This window comes from Rhinatrema bivittatum, chromosome 9, assembly GCF_901001135.1.
Source record: "Rhinatrema bivittatum chromosome 9, aRhiBiv1.1, whole genome shotgun sequence".
Taxonomy (NCBI): Eukaryota; Metazoa; Chordata; class Amphibia; order Gymnophiona; family Rhinatrematidae; genus Rhinatrema; species Rhinatrema bivittatum.
This window is the reverse complement of record NC_042623.1, coordinates 254,753,230-254,775,725: the sequence shown is the minus strand read 5'-3', so window position 1 is coordinate 254,775,725 and position 22,496 is coordinate 254,753,230. Positions and strand designations below refer to the sequence as shown.

At 42.0% G+C, this 22,496-nt stretch overlaps 1 protein-coding gene across 10 annotated transcripts in view; it reads right to left on the bottom strand.

The window, feature by feature from the left end:
* The window catches only part of MECOM (MDS1 and EVI1 complex locus), an 881,649-nt gene that overhangs the window by 128,408 nt on the left and 730,745 nt on the right, over positions 1 to 22,496 (bottom strand). The window contains exon 1 of one of the 10 annotated variants that reach the window (XM_029616020.1): positions 20,348 to 20,509. The exons of the other annotated variants lie outside the window; for them this stretch is intronic. Coding sequence (XP_029471880.1) covers positions 20,348 to 20,383 — 36 coding nt within the window. The 5' untranslated portion in view covers positions 20,384 to 20,509. Of the gene's footprint in view, positions 1 to 20,347; positions 20,510 to 22,496 lie in introns of those variants that run through there. 10 annotated transcript variants of the gene reach the window in all.

Below are 22,496 nucleotides of genomic sequence, written 5' to 3'. Positions count from 1 at the left end.
AAAAAACTTTTTAATATTTATAAGATCTTAATGATTTTATTTATTGTTGTTTTATTTGATTATTGATGATCTTCAATATGATTCTTGTTTGGTTTGATTGTAGCCCCTGAGGCAGCGGCCAACGAGCTGCGAAACTCGGCCTGAGTCGGGCATTCACTGAGCACATCTCTGTTCTAATAAATATTGAAACAAGACTGAGGCATCTATTGTGGTTTTTGTTTTCCTGACGGCTATCATAGATCGCCTACCTCTTTGTTTTCTTGGACTATGCCTTGTTGCCCTGCTCCTGACACTCCACCTTGAGGGTCTTGCTGCCACACCCCGCTCTTCTTGCCTCGGCGGGTAGCTGCTTTGCACCTCTCATGGTGCCTTGGAGAACTCCTGCCACCTGCCAGTACCCCTTTACCCCTTTATAGTGCCTTAGGCAATTCGTGCTACTTTTGGTGCCACTTTGCCACAGTCCTGGTGCCTTGGAGTTCTCTTCCTTCTTCTAAAGTCACCCCACGATTTTCATTAGAATTGATGAGACTACCCCAATTTTGAAAATAGGCTGCACTACTTCCCCCATTGGCTTTAATAGGAAACACATGAATGAATAAACAATTGTTTTTGTTTGAAACTAATGAATCAAATGGAAGTTACCTATGAAACAAATGAACAAAGAAACAAACATTTTTCCTCTGCACATTGTGGATATCCTGAAAACCAGACTGGCTAGGCATGTGCTGAAGACTGGGTTGAGAACCCTTTCTCTATATATTTAAGGCCTTTAAGTCTCATTTCATATGGCTATTTGGTTTAGATCCTGCAATATTTTGGAAGACATCCTCTGGATTGCCTATGTGTATTTTCAAAGGTACGGCCTCCAGAACTGGACACAATATTCTAGTAGAGGTGTCAACAACAACCTGCACAGAGGCATCATTGTCTCCTTTATTCGACTGGTTCTGCCTCTCCTTATACAGCCTAGCATCCCTCTAGGCTGATGAAAACATCAGATACTATCAGCCCGAGGTCTTTCTCCCAGTTGGTGCATATTTGTATCTCACCCCTTAGTGTATACTGCTGGTTTGGATTTCTGTACTTCAAATTCATGATTCTGTACTTTTTTTTGCACTGAATTTTAATTGCCAAGCAGTTCACAGAACCAGCCCCGGCCCTCGGGCATGCCATTCATCACCCTTCTTTCCCCAGTGTCAATCCCATTTACCACTACTATTCTGTAATACACAGGAAAATGCTTTGTGACCTTTGGTTTCCCACAGCAGCATAAGAAGTTAGTCTCAGTCTCATTATCTGATGATCAAAGAGTTAGAAAGGTTTAAGTATTGCAACCAGAACCAAGCAGGATCTGGATTGTGACTGTGTAGCACAGTAAGTTGCATTGCAATGTGATTTAAAACGGCTAAGAAATGGCATCGCCAAGCCTGCCCCTCTCACACACATACACACGGCTGGTTTTTAGCTTTGCCACTGTAATTATCCAGTAACATCAACTTGTTCCTTAAAGGATATCAGTAAAAAAAAACCTGACAGTATGAAGCTACCCAAAAAAACACAAATAAAAAGACAATCAATCACTCTCCTACATACCATCCAGCCTTCTTGTATTTAAACTGCTTAAGAACTGGAACCCACGTCTTAATTATTCTAATATTTTGTGGACATGTTCACCATAACAATTTGTACATCTGAAAATGAGGTTTCTGGAATAAATTAGGCTTTCTGTCTGAGAAAGGAAAAGGATATTAGGAACTGAACATGTGAATTTTACCCCTAACCTGTTCTGTTCCCAAAGCCCATAAATTACTTTCATTTAACTCTAGTCCCATGCTATTAATATTTGATCTTTAGCCTAAAACTATAAAATACTCATGATTTTACCACCAGATTATGAGGGGAAAAAAAAAAGTGTATATATGACTTGGGCAGTAATTTCTTTTCACCATGCAATTTTGAAGGATTTCTAGATCGGTCAATTTCATCTGCTAACGACATATTTTGCTTCTATGATCAATTTAGGATAACACATTCACAGTTACCAAACCAGGAGAACAAATGATTAGACAGTGAGGAAACTACTTTTTTTTTTTGATACATGAACAAGGCCTCATTGTTCTGACTTCTCGCTGACTTTTCCTGGTCAAGCACCGACCTTTTCATTTGGGCTTAATGGATTACATTTGGCAATGTGTAAAGATGACAGTAGCCGGAGTTATGAGTGAACTTCAACCTATATGGGAAGTTGTAATAATTGAAATAATAAGAGAAATACACTCCCTTGAAATCTGCAGAGAGAGAGACAGCTTTTCACATCTGCTGTAACCGCCTTCCTTTAAACTTAACTTTTTTTTTTTTTTTGATTGAATTGCTTTATAATCTAATGCTACATTTCGCACAAGTCAGAGTTCGAGGAAGGTTTAAATACAATGATGAGTTCTTTGCAGGCTCTGATCATCTTTTGTCTGTCAAGCCTAAGAATTAGTGAAGACACTGTCGCATATCAGCTTGTAAGATCATCGAAGGACCGGTCTTCGCGCTCAGAAAATTCAAGAAAGATATAGTCTTTGAATAATTCTTAAGTAGGTCCAATCCAACGGTAACACAACCTGTGGGAAGGAACCGTTTTCTTCAGGATCAACAGGCTTGGGATGCTAGAACTCCAATGCAATTACAACAGTAGGGTACACATGACAGTTTAGATAAAAAGATCAAAAGCCGTGGCTGCCATGACATCTTTGCCCCTTCCAACTCCAGCGAGAAGACCTAATCTCTCTCTGGATTTATTCAGGAAACATCTACAGCTATTTTCGACTTAAGGCTAGCAGAGCCCTTAGACTGATCCATACTACTGCATTTAAAAATGGTTTAAAAATAATCAGCCAGTTCACAAGTGTCTAAACCGGTTCGTTTCCACTTTGAAGGGCCTTTGAAAGACATTTGTCCAAGGCTTGTTTCTGAGTTTGTCTCAAAAGGCAGCATGAAAAAAAAAAAAAAAACAACCCCAAACCCATTGCGAATAAACCAGTTTAAGTAAATGTGTTGCAAAGGTCGACTCTCCATTCATGAATCCTCTGCCCAGTTGTTTTAGATGCCAGCTGAAGAGAGAAACCAAAAGGTGGTTTTAGAAACCTTTTGGCCGGGATTGTTAAACCTAGTTTTGTGGTGGGCACAGGCCCTTGACGAATATTGTAAAAGTGTATCCTGTGATGAGGTCAGTGGTGTTGCACCTTCCTGAGGGGCAAAGATAAATTAAGGACAGAATGAAAAACTCCTAATCCCCGGAAGACACAATTCTGTCTCAAGTAAAATAAGACTGACAATTCAGCTACCCCTACTGTGCAAACAGATCTTCAGCCAATGGATTTTAAAATAGTTTAATCCACTGGTGCGCATGGCGGAGAAACCCATGGGAAAATATTATCCCAGCTTGCTTCTGCAAAAATCCAAGTGGAAGAAGAGGAGGAAAGTTGCTAAAAATAAGTGTTTATTTTTAATCTTCAAAAGGAAGGAGTTGACGGGGAGGAATTATTTGCAACGTCAAGGGGGAACGGGAATTTCTGATTCAAATCATTATGCAATGGTTAAAATAATCCTAACACCACACTTTTGTGACCTGCACGGCGCCAGTCTTTCCAGTGGCTGTGTTAACCATTTTAACACAAGAACGATGACAAGCCACTAAAAAAAGTCAAAGGTGGTTGAATTGTTCCTCGCTGGCATTGTACATTCTTGAACCTATTAATGGCTCCCGCCAAAATGAAACAAAAGGGCAGACGGATGTGATCAACTTTGAATAATATGTTTTACACTGGACAAGCCTAACGGAGTCAAATTAACTTCATCACCTTTGGGAAGGAACCTGTTGGGTCGCATTTCAGGCTGAGCGTGAAGTGAAGGTAGCAAGGATGCACGTGCAAGAAAGATGGGGAGAGGCAGATTAAAGATTCAAGGAAAAGTGTGCGTGTTCATAAAAAAAAAAAAAAAAAAAAGTACATTAGAAGCCATCCTGCCTCAAGAAAACAAGGTAGAAAATACCCTCTCTGCGTGCGCCGGTCATTTAAACGTGTTTCTTTAAAAAACAAATCGAGGTAAATATTAGTTGCTTTTTGATTCTTGGGGGTCAGAGTTCAGCCCATCTTCTAGGCCTATGGTTTTCGGCCCTGTCCTGGGGACACAGCTTATTCAAATGGGCTGCAGAAATGGTTCAAGTGTTTCTTGATGTGTTCTGACATGTTGCAATATTCTGCAGACTGTTTTCATTTATGCTTTCTTCTGTTTGTCAGTAATAAGAACCTAACTTACACTACAGTTCTGGAGACCGTATCTCAAAGGAGACAGAGACAGGATGGAGGCGGTTCAGAGAAGGGCGACCAAAATGGTGGGAGGTCTCCATGGAATGACTTATGAGGAGAGGTTGAGGAACCTGAATATGTAATCTCTGAAGGAGAGGAGGAGCAGCGGTGATATGATACAGACCTTCAGATACTTGAAAGGTTTTAATGATCCATGGTCGTCAACAAACCTTTTCCATTGGAAACAATTTAGTAGAACTAGGGGGTCACGATTTGAAACTCCAGGAAGGAAGACTTAGAACCAATGACAGGAAATATTTCTTCACTGAGAGGGTGGTGGATGCCTGGAATGCCCTTCCGGAGGAAGTGGTGAAGACTAAAACTGTGAAGGATTTCAAAGGGGCATGGGATAAACACTGTGGATCCCTAAAAGGCTAGAGGATGGGAATAAATAAAAAAAGCTTAACCAGCACAGAACGGAAAGCATAGAGTGGCAGTTACTACCCTGAAGAGAAACATGGGGTAACCTGCACGGAGCGGCAGTTACTACATTGGGAAGTTTGCAGGGCAGACTAGATGGACCATTTTGGTCTTTTTCTGCCGTCATTACTATGTTACTATATGAATTTGCCATAGTGGGTCAGACGAAGGGTTCATCATCCTGTTTCCAACAGTGGCCAATCCTAATCACAAGGGCCTGGCAACAGGGCCGGTGCTCTCTTTTTTGCGGCCTTGTGCGAACAATTATTGTGCTACCCTCTCCCCACCACCACACACATTTCATCCAGTCTCTGTCTCGGGCCTGACAAAAAAAAGCCCAGCTCCTCTCAGCAACCTAAACTTTAAAAACTGTCACCCTCCACCTTCTGGGTCTTCACCCCCTGCCCTGGAACCCATTGCTGGTACAAAGGTATTAGGTGCCCTAAAAGCAAAGTCTTATACTCTTGCACTCCCGCTTCCTGCTCCCTCCACGTACATGGTTAAAAATTGTGCATTTATAATAGATTTTGCATGAAAAAGAATATTCAAAGAACAGTCTTCTGAGGTAAAAAAAAAAATATCATAAGTATTTGCAATCACTTCTTTGGTGCCAACCGGAAAATTCTACAAAAAACCCCACTTGGAACCATACGGCATTAGGGTGACTGCAATGCGTGTTAGGTGTGGGTTTGACCCTCAGAAAGCCATGAGTAAATTACAATATAATAAACCTCCCACACCAAAACAGCACTAACTGCCCGCACTTAAAGTAAGAACCCTACACCAGGCCCTAAAACACCTCCTTTTAATAAACAGAAGAAACCAAGCTGCTATAGATTCCTACAGGCTAGCAGAATACTTCTCCACATCACACATGCAGAACACAGGCAGACCATCGCCAAATACAGGGAAAAGAAACCATAAAATCTAAATAGAAACATGCAGGTAAAAACTGAATAGGAAAACCACAACAAGTCATATTCTATGCAATGCAACAATGGAAAAACAGAAATCACCAAGCCTCGGCCATTAACATTAAAATCGAGAAATATAATAAATACATTAATCATAACAGTACAAACACTAATAAAAAGAATATTTCAAAACAGCTGGTGAATGGAAGATCCAATAATTAAAAATGCAAACAATTTGTTTTACATTTCTCAAACACCAATAAAATATTTCCAAACAGCAGACACAAACAGCATCCAAAAATTAAAACCAATAAGGATAAAATAATTCACATTTTCCTTACCGGGGAACTTTTGATTTCTAGTCACTCAGGTTGTCGTGGATTAGTGAGAGAGATGCATAAACTTTTTACTCTCTCTCTCTCACATACATACATATACTCTCTCCCTCATACACGCACATGTTCCCTCTTACATACACATGCTCACATGCTCATGCTTCCTCTGTCAATCATTCTCATTCACACACACATGCTCACAGATGCTCCCTTCTGCACATAGGGCCGGATTTTAAAAGCCCTGTGCGTGAAAATCCGGCCGGATTTACGCGCGCAGAGCACTCGTGCGCCGGCGCGCCTGTTTTGCATAGTAGGCCGGCGGCGCGCAAGTGCTCATTGCCAAAGAGGTAATGAGAGGAGACAAACATTTTTCAAATATATCAGAGAAAGAAGGGAGGCCCTAAGTGGTATAGTAAAAATGAAAGGTTATAAGGAGCACTGTGTGGAGAGAGATGAAGAAATGGCGGAAATATTAAATATTTCAGTTTGGGGTACACTAAGGATGACCCTGGAGAAGGACTGTTGCTGGTTGACAAGACCGTAGATGGGGATGGAGTAGATGAAACTCCGTTTACAGAAGAGAATGTATGGGAAGAGCTAGGCAAACTGAAAGTGGACAAGGCCATGGGGCTGGATGAGGTTCATCCCAGGATACTGAGGGAGCTCAGAGATGTACTGGCGGGTCCGCTACATAAGAACATAAGAAATTGCCATGCTGGGTCAGACCAAGGGTCCATCAAGCCCAGCATTCTGTTTCCAACAGAGGCCAAATCAGGCCACAAGAACCTGGCAATTACCCAAACACTAAGAAGAACCCATGCTACTGATGCAATTAATAGCAGTGGCTATTCCCTAAGTATAATTGATTAATAGCCATTAATGGACTTCTCCTCCAAGAACTTATCCAAACCTTTTTTGAACCCAGCTACACTAACTGCACTAACCACATCCTCTGGCAACAAATTCCAGAGCTTTATTGTGCGTTGAGTGAAAAAGAATTTTCTCCGATTAGTCTTAAATGTGCTACTTGCTAACTTCATGGAATGCCCCCTAGTCCTTCTATTATTCGAAAGTGGAAATAATCGATTCACATCTACTCGTTCAAGACCTCTCATGATCTTAAAGACCTCTATCATATCCCCCCTCAGCCGTCTCTTCTCCAAGCTGCAGCCCTAACCTCTTCAGCCTTTCCTCATAGGGGAGCTGTTCCATCCCCTTTATCATTTTGGTTGCCTTCTCTGTACCTTCTCCATCGCAACTATATCTTTTTTGAGATGCGGCGACCAGAATTGTACACAGTATTCAAGGTGCAATCTCACCATGGAGTGATACAGAGGCATTATGACATTTTCTGTTTTATTAACTATTCCCTCCCTAATAATTCCTAACATTCTGTTTGTTTTTTTGACTGCTGCAGCACACTGAGCCGACGATTTTAAAGTATTATCCACTATGATGCCTAGATCTTTTTCTTGAGTGGTAGCTAGGTTTGAACTCCTCCATCATGTGCTCAACAGTAATGTCTCCTTGTCTGATCCCTTTTAGAAGAAAAAGATGAGCTGACTTTGTATGAACTACTCCTGCTGCTGGCCACAACATGGATGCATGCAGAGAAAATATACCAAGATGGTGTGGGGTCTACACCAAAAATCCTTTGAAATGAGACTTACGGACCTGAATATGTACATAAGCACATAAGAAATGCTAAGTTTGGCCAGACCACAGTCCATCAAACCCAGTATTCTGCCTTAAAACAGTGGTCAATCTAGGTCATAAGTACCCGGCAGATCTTTTTACTAGCTCCCAGAGATAGCAATGGCTTTTCCTAGCCTACCTGGCTAATAATATTCTTTGGACTTTTCCTCCAGGAGCTTGTCCAAACCTATTTTAAACTCCACCTTGCTAGTTGAGTTAACCACATTTATGACAACAGGAAAAGTACTTTCCCAATTAGATTTAAATTTGTCACTTTGTTTTAGCATTATCTGAAAGATCATCAGACCCCTTACTGTGAAGGTACTTAAATGACCATTGAATAGTTGAGGCAGAGATTCAGGTAGGGGATTTGCATGTGACAGCCCCTTGGACTTCTGCTGGTAATTTTGTAGGAAATATCACTAAAAAAACAGAGGATTCAAACTCCTAAATTACAGAACTATGACTGAGAAAGGGATTTATGAGAAATGTACTGGAAAATAGTCCCAGGAAGCAAACTCTAATCCTTAAAAGCTGAGACTGTGGAGAGCCAGAACTACTGAAGGCTAAAACAGCCATGAGCTTAGTGGAACTGTAAACCCAAGTCAGAGAAAACCTTCCTATTGAGGGAGGAGAACTGAAAGACAGCAGCAAGCCTGGAGGTGGAGTGGTCCCCCCCTCCGCTTGAGTGAGGGGACCCAGTGACAGATCTGGAAGGTGGAGTCAGGTCCCCCAGGAAGGCATAGAACCCAGCAGCAGACCGGGAGGTGGAGTCGGGTCCCGAAACGGACCTTTCAGCGGAGCGGAAGAAGACTGTTTAGATACAGCGGAACCCCCCCCCAGGCCAACACCGCCCTCCAGCCCAGTTGCATCTTTTCCCATGGATGAGACTTGGGATAAAGGGGGAAGGATAATAATACTCGAGTAAGCAGGAATGCAAGAGGTCCCTTCTATTCTATTCGGTGGTATACTGTGGGCGCCAACAACCCCAAAATTGCCAAATACTAAATATTCTTGCTACCTTGTAGAAATGCATATAGTTGTGTAGACTCTTAACCACAAGTAGATAAGTGTGCTGTTTGACATCCTATTAGTCATGTACAAATGTACATGCATGTATAGCCCAATAAACATGTATATATTTGTACATCCTGCCAACCTTGTTCACAGTCCCATTTGTTTCCAGGGGTGAAGGGAGGGGAAATCACACTTCCTTCTTCCCCAGGAGGAGCCACCAGTCTCCAAGAACGTGAGGACTGATGGAGTCTGCTCTAGGTGGGTTCCCGCCAGGTTAGTCCCGGGACATCCCTGGAAGGTAAGCAGTCAAGGGGGTGTTACATTCCTAACATTCCATTTGCTTTTTTGACTGTCACCACAGAGGTAGATTTTCAAAGGGTTATGCGCGTGACCCCCGAAAACCTGCCCCTGCGCGCGCCGAGCCTATTTTGCATAGGCTCGGCAGCGCACGCAAGCCCCGGGATGCGAGTAGGTCCCGTGGCTTTGAAAAAGGGGCGGGTCGTGGGCATGGCACCGGTCCGGGGGCGGTCCTGAGTCCTCTGGCGCGGCGGCCATGCCGGAGGTTCGCGCGGCCGGCAGGCATAACTTAGAGAACAAAGGGGGGGGGGGGGCGGAATTAGGTAGGGCTGGGTGGTGGGTGGGCAGTGAAAGGAAAGTTCCCTTCGAGGCGCTCCAATTTCGCATGTTATAAAATCGCGCGCATGTTATAAAATCGGGTGTACATTAGTGCGCGCCGGGTAGCGCACACAAATGTACCCCATGCGCGCTCCTTTAAAAATCTGCCCCGCAATGTATTGTCCACAAGGTCTCCACGGTCCTTTTCCCCAGCATTGTGTACCTATAGCTGGGACTATTTTTCCCTATGGGAATCAGTTTGAAGTTTTCCATGTTAACTTTCATCTGCCACTCGGATGCCCAATCCAGCCTCGCAAGAGCCATCGGCAGCTCCTCACAATTTGTTGCTATTTTAACTTTGAACAATTTCATGTCATCTGCAAATCTGATCACTTCCCCCATTCATAAATGTTCTGGAAAAGGGAATAATATTTTAAACAGCAAAGGTCCCTAGGGCACTTCAACTAAAGACACCTCTCTCCATTTGGACGCCTGATCATTTTGTCCTACCCTCCTGTTTCCTAACCAGTTACCAATCCACAATGGGAAACTGCCTCCTATCCCATGACATTCATTCCTGATGAGTCTCTCGTGCGGCACTGCCAAATGCAATCTGAAAATCCAAATACGTCATATCAACCGGCTTAGCTTTAACAAAAAAAAACCCAAAATCTAAGGTTTGTAAAGCAAGACTTCCCTTTGCTAAACTCATGTGGACTCTTCTCCATTAAGCTATGTTTAGCTGCATGGCCAGCAATTCTGTTTATAAGAATAGTCTGTAACATGTTGCCTGGCAGCTATGTCCGGTTTGCCGATCTATAGTTTCCCAGATGGGCCCTTTTGACTCTCCTCTAGCCTGCGGGTATTTTGGCTGTTTTAGTAAGTTACAGATCAGTCGCCACAGATTGCAAGGGCAGCAGATTGCCCTTTCGGTTGGGAAGCCAAAGCAACCTAAGTCTCCCCATTCTCTATATCCTCTGTCTCCCTGCCCCCCCCCCCTCGATCCCTCTCTCTCTCTCTTCCCTTGCGCTCACACCCCTCTCTCTCTTCTACCCCTTCCTTCTTGTAATCCCCTTTTCTCCTAGGAGGAGGAGAGCAGCAGTGCCTCGGGTTGCATCCTCCTCCTCCTCCTCTGCCGCCCGGCCCAACCGCTGGCCTGCTCTGCCTCACTTTCTGTTTTAGATCTAATTTGCCAGTACCTATGCAATTTGTCTATTGTACTCACTAGGGTCTGCTTTCCACTTTTTCCAAAAATGCCCTTTTTGGATTCAACTGCCTTTTTCACATAATCATTAAAGCATGCTGGCAACCGTTTTGTCTTCCTTCAACTTGTTTTTTTTTAATGCACGGAATACATTTTATCTGGGCTTTCAGGGTGGTATTTTTAAAAAACGTCCATACTTCATGCCAAACTTTTCAATTGCTCTCTCATTTCTTTCTAATTTCCTCATTCTATTATAGTCTCCCCTTTTAAAGTTCCCTTTTAATGTCCTTCCTCCAGTGATCCTGTCAAATTGGATTGCATTCTGATCACTATTGCTAAGGAGGCCCGTCTCCCCATAACCCCTTGCCACAAGGCCTACATTTCACTGAGGACTAACTCGAAAGTAGTTGGCCCCTTTTGTCAGCTCTAGGACCAGCTGCTCCCTGAAGCAGTCATTTCTGGCATCCAGAAACGTAGCCTCTCCAGCAGATCCTGAGGAGACACTGACCCAATCAATACTGGGGTACTTCAAGTCCCCCATTATTATGTGGCTAATTTTAATTTTCCATTCTAATTTCTGCTAGCATTTCTCAGTCTGTTTCATCTTGACCAAGAGGATGGTAGTATATAGCTACTGCTATATGCTTATCCATCACACATGGAATTTCTATCCATAAAGATTCCATAGTGCATTTTGTTTCTTGTAGGATTTTTACCCTCCTTGGCTCTATGCCACCCTTCCATCAGTTTGCCCTGTCCTGTCAATATAATTTATACCCTGATAGCCGAGGGTCCCATCGGTTATCCTCCTTCCACCATGTTTCTGAGACGCCTATTATGTCTATGTCCTGGTATAATGCTATACATTCTAACTCTCCAACCTTATTTTTTCAGACTTCTGACATTCGCATATGGACATTTTAAAGTATGTTTTGTATTTGCACTTTCATTTCTCTTTGTAGTCACAACCTGCTTACCAGCACATGATACAGGCAGTTTGGAGTCATTCATATTTGTGTGATCTTTATTTAAATCCCTTTGGGATACTTCAATCATTACCACAGCCTCGCTGTTGGGTTATTCTATCTTATCTGTTCTACAGGTATCCTTGGAAGCCATCTGCCTCCAAACCATGCACTTTCAAGTGACTTAATCATTGGTCCATAATACTTTATATGTCAATATTTTAAGAATTTTTTATGCTCTTAAGTTTTTTTTAAAGTTTCTAAAAAATGTTTTATCTTATATAGTACTCTGGTGTCGCAAATTGTCACTGACCGTTTCTTGCTCTCTGATGCTGATCATTCCTCACTCTCTTTTGCCCCAAGAAATGGTCAGTGACAATTTGCGACACCAGAGTCTACTATATAAGATAAAACATTTTTTAGAAACTTTAAAAAAGTGCATAAAAATTCTTTAAAAATTGACATGCAAAGTATTATGGACCAGTGATTAAAGTATTTCTGGGCAGGCAACAGTGGCGTTGCTTAACAAGCTAAAGCAATGCATTAACCCAAGGTATGAAGGTCCTTAATCATTTATGGTAAAATTTCTAATGTTGAGTGTTTGAGTACCTCAAAGAAATTAATAATGCACAAGAAGCAAACCTTTTTTTACAGGATACAATTCTTTATATCCAGAGATCACAGTATCAGGATCCAAGGGGGTAGACTCAGTAGCAACATCAGGAAATATTTCTTAATGGAAAAGATACTGGATACATAGAATGGACTCCCAAGTGAGGTGAAGGAGACAAAACTGTGATAGAAAGCAAGTATACATTAAACAAGCACAGAAGATTCCTGGTTAATTATTGTAACATTGACAAGGCTTTACTGTTTGCAGTAGAATATGGAAACTTTCAGCAATGAGAAGCCCTCAACATGTACTCTAAGGTGTTGAGTGACAGTAAGGGTCCAACCCCAACAGGATGAGTCATTGGTCAACATCCATAAACGTGACTATGAGCGTCAGTGGGAGGAGTTTGTTGTTGAAGGGAGAAGCAGTAAGGCCTGTAGCTCTCCTTAGCTCCATGAGCAGAAAGGAGATTTACCTTTCCTCTCCATTGGGAGAAGTATTCTCTCTCTTGCAGTGGAGGGACTTCCAGAAGAAACTCTAAGAGCTGTTCCAGGAGGGTTGCTATTCCCAGATATCAGGGGTAGGACGTTTGTCCAGGAGGAAGTGTTTCACCAAGCAACTATCTGAGAATTTCTTTCAAAGTGGGAGAAGAGGATTCCTGAGTTCAAGGGCAACGAGTGTGAGAAGACCTTTCAAGTTTTCCTGTCACACTTTACTCAAGATGCATGAGGATTTATATTGAGCCTGTGGACTGTTTAAAGTCTATGGGGTGGATGTAATGAGCCACACTGGGCCTACCTACAGGTTTTCACTCTGGTTTTAATGCAGGCCTTTTGGGCCTAACCTTACTCAGCCATGTAACATGGGTTTCAGCACCAAAAATACCAAGCTAAGAAACTCATTGCAGATGCATGCAAATGAAGGAATTGGCTATTACAGGGCAATGCAGAGAGCCGCGTTAGCAAGGAGACATTTTAGTGCATGTTTTTTTTTAACACAGAAAGTTTAACACCAGGGTCAGGGAGGAGTAAAACTTAAGTCACATTTCTGGTGGCCATTTTCATCTATTGTCTTGCTATGTATAGATGCTTCTCTTTTCTCTGCAGAAAACATGGATTACGTTGTTTGTTTGTTTTTTATGGGCGAGCCGAAGAATCAGAGTGGCAGAAGCTTCAGAGCAAAGAAGAGAGAGGGAAGAGAGAGGAAAAAAGAAGACACTATCACCGAAGAAGAAAGGAGGGTCCAAGAGGAGCAGGCCGTCCTGGTTCAAGACACTGACAGAAAGGCCCACGGGCAGTGGATATTTCACAATTCAATACATGAGAGTGGAGAGTTGTGTAGAAGAGATAAGGGTTCTAACTCCAACATTCAGCTCTTCTCAGATTGGCGCAAACCCCAGGGAAAATGAATGCCAAAAATCTAAAGAAGGATCCATCTGAAGAAAATAGGAAAAAGCATAAGCAGTGTCAAGATAAGTGTAAAATACTGATAAGACAGGCGAAGAGAGAATTTGAAATGAAGTTGACCGTAGAGGCAAAATATCATAATAAAAACTTTAAAAAATATATATCCGAAGCAAGAAACCTGTGAGGGTCGGTTTTACGGTTAGATGACAGAGGGGTTAAAGGGGCTCTGAGGGAAGATAAGGCCATTGCAGAAAGACTAAATGAATTCTTTGCTTCCGTGTTTACTAATGAGGATGTTGGGGAGATACAGGTTCTGGAGATGGTTTTCAACTGTGATGAGTCGGATGAACTGAATCAAATCACTGAGCCTGGAAGATGTACACTGTAAAGCATTCGTTGCTGATTTTTGTTTTAATGTGAACCGATGAGATGTTCCCAGCGTTCATCGGTATATAAAAACTGCCAAATAAATAAAATAAAATAAAATGTAATAGGCCAGATTGACAAACTAAAGAGTAGTAAATCACCTGGACTGGATGATATGCATCCCAGGGTTCTGAAGGAACTGAAAAATGAAATTTCACATCTATTAGTTAAAATCTGTAAGGTAGCCAATGTAACCCCAATATTTAAAAAGGGCTCCAGAGGCAATCCGGGAAACTATAGACCAGTGAGCCTGACTTCAATGGCAGGAAAAATAGTGGAAACTATTCTAAAGATCAATATAGAAAGACATGGTTTAATGGAACACATTCAACATGGATTTACCCAAGGGAAGTCTTGCCTCACAAATCTGTTTCATTTATCTGAAGTGGATCAATAAGCATGTGGATAAAGGTGAGCCAGTTGATGTAGTGTATTTGGATTTTCAGAAGGCATTTGACAAAGTCCCTCATGAGAGGCTTCTAAGAAAACTGAAAAGTCATAGGATATGAGGCGATGTCCTTTCGTGGATTACAAACTGGTTAAAAGACAGGAAACAGAGAGTAGGTATAAATGGTCAATTTTCTCAGTGGAAAAGGGTAAACAGTTGAGTGCCTCAGGGATCTATACTTGGACCGGTTCTTTTCAATATATTTATAAATGATCTGGAAAGGAATACAATGAGTAAGGTAATCAAATTGGCAGATACAAAATTATTGAGAGTAGTTAAATCACAAGCAGATTGTGATAAATTGCAAGATGACCCTGTGACACTGGAAGATTGGGAATGGACGTGGCAGATGAAATTTAATGTAGACAAGTGAAAGGTGTTGCATATAGGGAAAAATAACTCTTGCTGTAGTTACACGATGTTAGATTCCATATTAGGAGCTACCACCCAGGAACAAGATCTAGGCATCATAGTGGATAATACTTTAAAATCGTCGGCTCAGTGTGCTGCAGCAGTCAAAAAAGCAAACAGAATGTTAGGAATTTATAGGAAGGGAATGGTTAATAAAACGGAAAATGTCATAATGCCTCTGTATCGCTCCATTGTGAGACCGCACCTTGAATTCTGTATACAATTTTGGTCAGCACATCTCAAAAAAAGATATAGTTGCGATGGAGAAGGTACAGAGAAGGGCAACCAAAATGATAAAGGGGATGGAACAGCTGCCCTATGAGGAAAGTCTGAAGAAGTTAGGGCTGTTCAGCTTGGAGAAGAGATGGCTGAGGGGGGATATGATAGAGGTGTTTAAAATCATGAGAGGTCTAGAATGGGTAGATGTGAATCGGTTATTTACTCTTTCGGATAATAGAAGGACTAGAGGGCACTCCATGAAGTTAACAAGTAGCACATTTAAAATTGGAGAAAATTCTTTTTTCACTCAATGCACAATTAAACTCTGGAATTTGTTGCCAGAGGATGTGGTTAGTGCAGTTAGTGTAGCTGGGTTTAAAAATAGTTTGGATAAGTTCTTGGAGGAGAAGTCCATTAACTGCTAATAATCAAGTTGACTTAGGGAATAGCCACTGCTCTTACTGGCATCAGTAGCATGGGATCTTCTTAGTTTTTGGGTACTTGCCAGGTTCTTATGGCCTGGATTGGCCACTGTTGGAAACAGGATGCTAGGCTTGATGGACACTTGGTCTGACCCAGTATGGCAATTTCTTATGTTTTTTAAATATACACTGTGGCCATCTACCTGGGGGGGGGGTTTTGTTATTAATTTGTTCTAATTTAAATGTGTTTTTATTATACCCTGAGGTCCAAGTTCAGTAGACTGGTAGCAGGCAAGCTATCTGACTAGCCAGATAACTTGCCTTGTATATTCAGTGGGATAAACATCCCACTGTATATATACTTGTTTAAAGTTATCTGGCTATATGTAGCCGGCTAACTAAAACCCTAACCAGCCATTCATTAAATGTGGCCGATAACTAGCTACTTACATGTTTATGTACAAAGAAATCCAGGTAAGTAATGCACCAAAAAAAAAAAGCAAGTCGTGGGCCTCCCGGCCTGACACCCATCCCCCCCCCCCACCACCACCACCACCACCACCAGTCACAATGCCTCGCTGGGCCAGAAACCCCACACTCCCACCCCCACCCCAACCTCAACAAATACTTTTTACCTGGAAAAATAAGCCTGCCGCCAGGTCCAGGCATCCCCACTTGCTAAACATTCAATAAATTGCCCCTTCTCCACCCCAGGCAGACACCCTGCCCCCCACCCAGAGCCCACACTGGGGCCCCATTTTCCTGTGCTATGCAATCCCAGTGCTTCCAGCCTCACGTAGGGGTAACTAGCTTTGGGAGGGGGGCAAGCAATGGGGTGGGCGAAGCATCTGCATCAGAAGGAAGAGATGGAATAGAAGCACCAGTTCTACAAAGAAACAATATTTCCTACAAAGAATTCATGCAGCCAGTTTTAATATACAACAGTAAAATCCCTTACTACATCCATATCTGGGAATGAATTTCAGCCGGAATTGTCCCCCAGCAAATGTAATGAGGTCCTAGAATCCTTTTAAAAACAAATTGACAGCAACCCCGTGCCGAAATTACAAGAATCCACCAGACCCCCCGATGTAAGCTGGGAATACTTCGCCTTAAATCAGATAACGAAACACAACAGATTATCACTAATACAAACTCATCCTAGTGCGCCCTGAGTCCCATCTCAGCAAATGCACTAAAGATATTACGCAAGGAAATATCACCCTAACAAAAATTATCAACTTGTCACCGAGTGAAGGCTTTCTGCCAGAGTCTATTAAAACAGCTTCTGTTCACCCTTTGCTGAAATATTTCTCTAATGATTCTTCTGCCTTTGCAAACTATCAGCCCATTTCTACCTTCTACCGAAATTGTAGAAAAAGCAGTTAACAGATATATCTAGAAGATAATCAATGACTATACCCCAAACAATGTGGGTTTAGGGGAAGCCAGAGCACAGAAACATTGCTCCTCTCTATATCGGATACCATCTGGCGTGGATTTAATAGTGGCCAAAGTTATTTACTGATCCTTCTTGACCTGCTGGCTTCTTTGGACATGGTTGATCACCCCATCTTTAATGCACGCCTGGAGGAGTTTGGAACAACTGGCCCCGTCCTTATATAGTTTAATGCATTCTTATCCAACCTTACTTAGCAAGTGAGGATACGCAACAATGGCTCCAACTGAGTGCCAATAAGAACTGGGGTTCCTCAGGGTTCGTCATGCTCAGCCTCTCTTTTTAATATATATGTTGTGCCCCTATGTAAGTTACTAGGAGGACTAGTGCTGAATTACAGTATATTCACTGATATCCAGTTTTTGTTACCTATCAAGAACTCTGTCGCCAGGGTATTTAATTATCTGGCAATATCTCTCTCTGCTATTCAAAAGTGGATATTTTACAACAAACTATCATTAAATATTTCAAAAACGGAGATAATTGTATTGACTAGACAGGCAATGATAGGGGAACTTCCACCCTTTAGTTTCAACGGACATAAAATCGTAATCTCGTCGGTAGTACATGCTCTTGGGTGTGTTGTTTAACAGAAGGTTGGGCATGACGTGTCATATGCACAACCTGGTAAAAACAGGATACTACAAATTAAGGATGCTTAAAACCCTTAACTTGAACCAGAAGACTTCAGAACAGTGCTTCAGTCTCTCTTGTTTTCTGGACTGGACTACTGTAAGTCTCTTCTTCTTGGCTTACTGGCCAATTGAAATCTCTGCAGTTCTTGCAGACCTCTGCCACCAGAATATTAACCAGAACACCGAGGTAACGCCATCATTCCATTATTATCAATGTTACACTAGCTGCCTGTTCAGTTCTGGATCCAATACCATACTCTTATGCATAAGATAATTAATAGTGATGATGCATTATGGCTGGGGACATCTCTACACTCCACATCACACATTATAATCAATCAATAAAGACTTCTTGGTGATTCCAAGTGTCCTGCTAGCCCAATCTAGGTGAAGTCGGGAACTGCGTCCAGATAAAATAAAATAAAATGCCCGAGCAGCTCAGAATACCACCTGACCTGAAGGTTTTTAAAAACATGGCTGTTTCAGCAAGCTTTTGAAGAAAGTAATTATTTATTTAAAAAAATTTTAGGCCATTCTATCTTATGTTCTGGATGGCTTACAAAGAGTTACAAGCATAACAAATTTTACATGTACACAAAATAAAAAATTGCCCAAACCAATAATGCAAAATTAAAAATAAGAAAGCAGAACATCTTCATCGCAAACTGTGCAAATAAGTTCAGCAATGATCTGACAAGGACCAGTGTTGATGATGCAGTTTGAACTAATGATTTACACCCAGCTCTTACTCAAAGGCTAAAAAAAGAACTAAAGACCCATTTATTTAAATTAAACGTTTTTCCTGGATGCTTGTTTCTGGAAAGAAACCACCACTAGATTCCAGAGTAGGGCTCCAGCAATCAACAGCATATGTTCTCTGGACTCAACAAGACGGATGCGCTTAAAACCGAGCACCTCCAATGGACACGGTTCTTCAGATCTTAGGTTTGCTACAGGTCTATAGAGTCTCAGTAGCAAATTACTCCCATATGAAAAGTCATTAAGAGCATTATGACTCATAGAAAGAGTTTTATATTGTATGCAATACTAAATGGGTAGCCAATGAAGAGTCTTTAATATGGGGGCGATATGTCCAAATCGAGAGGGCAATCTGCAGGCTTGAACATTATATATGTTCTGGCTCTGCATGGGGGGTTGCTACATTCCGTGGCTTTAGAATTAGAAGGTTTTCTGGCCTCCTGGGGGGGGGGGGGGGGGGGAACGAGCCCAATTGTACAGCTAAGTGTCCTGTTCATTCCTGCATAGTCAAGGCTTCGCGGGACCCGACAAGGACATTGAACGAAGCTCTAACTCGATCCGACAACACACTCCCTGGCAGACTGTTGCGACTCTCTACAAAGCCGGTGTATTTCTTTCCTCATGTGCTTCATCTCAACATCCATCCTGCCGTCAGTCTGACCTTGATGAGTTCCTGCCTCGTAACCAGTTCCATAGCTATAAGGTCTGCCATTGCATCAACGCCGAATGGAATTTCTGTTGGTGGGTGTGGAGATCTGGAGCCCCATTACTACCCCCACTACTGCCAGGCATTGGTGGTGCATCCAGGATGTCTTTCATGAATGTGCCTGGCCACGTAAAATGGAGCTCAACCATCTGATAGGCTTCTTGTGTATCAGGTGCCAGTGTCTTGCTTAGCAGCTGCAGACTGGGTTGTTCTGTTGTTCCTGAGGCTGTATCCAAAAATGCTGGCTGGTTCTCTTTGGCTGTGTCCACTGCGGCAGGCCTCCTCTGCATCCACTGGCCAGTGATCACCTGGAAAAAATAAAAAGACCTATCAGAGCTAAGCACTGAGAAACTATTACATCCTTCTGTCCCTCTCGGCCATCCTGTAGACACATTTCTTGCCATACTCACCTGCTCCTGCTGCAGCCGTATCAGTGCCACCAGTATGGACAACAGCAAAAGAGACCAGCTGAAAGGTACCCCCGACCAGGTCCACCATCGGCATCAGCTGCACATCACATGGTGGGTCTCCTCCGTGTTGGTGCTTGGACTTCTCAATCAGTGCCAGTTTGAGCTTGACATCCAACCTGGTGTCCAGCCTGGTGTCCACTGCCCTAGTTATCACCGAGAGGCTGCTAATATCCTTGGCAATGCTCTCCCAGATCTTCCTCTTGTTCTTCGAGGATGTCTTCTCACAGTCCCACCGTCCCATGCCTTCTCTTCCTCCGTGAAGCCTATATCATGTTTATGCTGCTTCTCCTCCAGCTATTGGCCTCTGGTTCCCACTTGCTCATCACTGGTGTGGGTCCCTACCTCCCTGAACAGTACTCATTACCTGGTCTCCTTCCCCTGCTCTGACCCCTCCACTCACCTTCATTTCTTCCCCTCTCTAATTGCGCCCTCTACCTCATTCATGCTAGTCTCTTCCCATCCTATCACCCCCTCCCCGGCTACACTCTTCTACCACACTCCTCCTATTATCCCCTCTATTACCACTCGCCTGCCTGTCATGCTCATCTGCTTCCTCTCTTGTCACACTCCATTCTCTCCATAGCTGCAAACACCCACTCCACTCTTTCAGGAACCTAAACACAAAAGTGCACAAAAAGTCAGACAGTCACAGACCAACAAAATATCAGAAGAAGCGCTCTACTCAAGAACTCAAAAGGATAGGAAACAGTAAGGGGAAAACAAGCAGCACAAAAGACACCACTCAGCAATTGCAACCGAACCACCATCACCTACAACAACTCCTAGCCCAGAGCTTGCCTACCACTACCCAGCACTGACAAAATGGCCCTGGAAGAAGCTGCTTTTTATTTACCTGCAAGTAGGAGTTTCCAAGAAAACAGATGGACATCTATGCACCACCAACCATACCATCGGCCTGTTTAGAGCACTTCTATCAACCAATAAGGAACTCGGCACCATTTTACGCCGGTTTTATTGCAGGTTTCTGTATGTCGGTTTTAAAACGTTTTGGCATGCTGAGTGCCCACAGAATAATTTTGCAGGGGGCTGGGGGGAATAACAAAAAGAAACAGGGATAAACAGAAAGAAAACCATAGAAATAAAAAGTTATAAAAAGCTATTCGTTATTAGCAGGCGGGTTGGCAAATGTCTTCTCTCTTGCCCACTTCTTCAGGCAACCTTGCCTGAAGATTTGGCTTAAGTGCTATAGATTCCAGATTCTTTCCCCATATTCCTCCATGAAATGAATCAACACCTATGGAGACAACCCTAAAAATGTTTTCAGAATAACAATCATGCAAGAAGAATAAATATCATGCAATTGTTAATTCTGCACTGTATGTTTAAGCTAGCTGATCATGATCTGTGGCATGCAGTCTTCTGCAGATCAAAAAGCCACTACATTCACCAAGTATCTGTGGAAAATATACATCTTAGATGGTATCTGATCCAAAATTTTCATGTTTTTAATTGTGGATAGAAAATATATCATTCTGTCCTTGGCACATACTGATTCTTTTCAAACATAAAAATAAACTTAAAACCAACTCTGAATGAAAATATGAATAATCTCATTCTTCAAACATGCATGCTAATTTGACTGACATTACCAATTTATTAATTAGTACTACTTAATAGTTCTTTAGTGCTAGTAGGTATATGCAGCACAGTACAAGAAGGCCCCTGCACCATGGAGCTTACAATCTAGCTGAGATTCACAATCAAGACGAATTTATTTCTACTAATCATGTAAATATTACAGAAAACATGTTTAAAAGTAGGAAGGCTAAGATCAAAAAGCAATCTCAAAGAGGTGCATGTTTAGGAAAGACTTAAATATGACCAGATGCACTAACTCAGGAAGGCCATTCCAGGTATAGTGTTTCATATGTACAAATAAAGACAACTGAAGCTACTAGTGAAAGGGTGACATGTTGTATTACCCAGAAAGCAATATACATACGGTTAAAGTAACAACAGAGGCAGGAAGCAGAAAAAAGTAAAATACAACAATCAGCCATAAGATCCGGGAGAAACCACATAATTAACTTGTTGCCATATAATTGACAATCTGCCACAGAATCAACATTCCTGAAAGTTACAGGGTGCCTGCCTTCAGTGTCTGCTTTCTCTTTCTCTCTCTTTGCTCCTGTTTCACCCATTCCCCTCTGAAAAAGCCTGCTTGGGAACTCTCTCCTTCTGTTGTTCCCTCACCCCCTTCCTCCTGTCCCAGAGTGAAGAGGAGAGGAAGTGAAGTTAGAGTGGAAAGAGAAAGCAGTCAGAATGTTTGAACCCTCAAAGACCTCTTAAATTCTTATCTTATTTTAATATAATTCCTAAATGAAGTGATGTCCCTTTAAAATTGCATTTTTAGACAAAGGTTCTTCCATCTGCATACATGATCATATACCTGCTACAAAGACTTGGATATGTTTTTTGAAAGTCTGCAACTGCTGGTGTCCCACAGGTGGCAGAGAGGGCATTAAATTTCAATTCATAGAAGCTTCGATGACTTGCACTATTGCTAAAAGTTTAAACATATTAATTCAACCCCTTTTTGTGTCTGTTACAATGTATCCAAAATATGTGCACATATTTTTCTGTGTATTTAACAGCATAATAAACTACTAATACAGAGGGTATTTTCAGCATACATAAGATTATATAGTCTGAGAGACAAGGACTTTCTCAAGAAAATATAAAAAGAAAAAGGATGCTTGCTCTGTATTTCAATTCAAAACAAAAGTGACTTTTTACAGTAAAGTTTGTATAATGTGTCTTTACTTTGTTTATTTCTGTATTTGGTTGTATTTGTGTATGGATTAAACATTGTTTAAAAAACAAATAAAATGAATGCTTTTCAATTTTAAAAATTGAATTTTTATCAGGATAGTAGAGATGTGAATCTTTATGGAAAATTATGCAAATCTGCCAGTTAATTGCCATGGAATTCTGCCCCAGAATTTGCCAACTCTTGCCGCAAAAATCTTGGAAAACCTGCC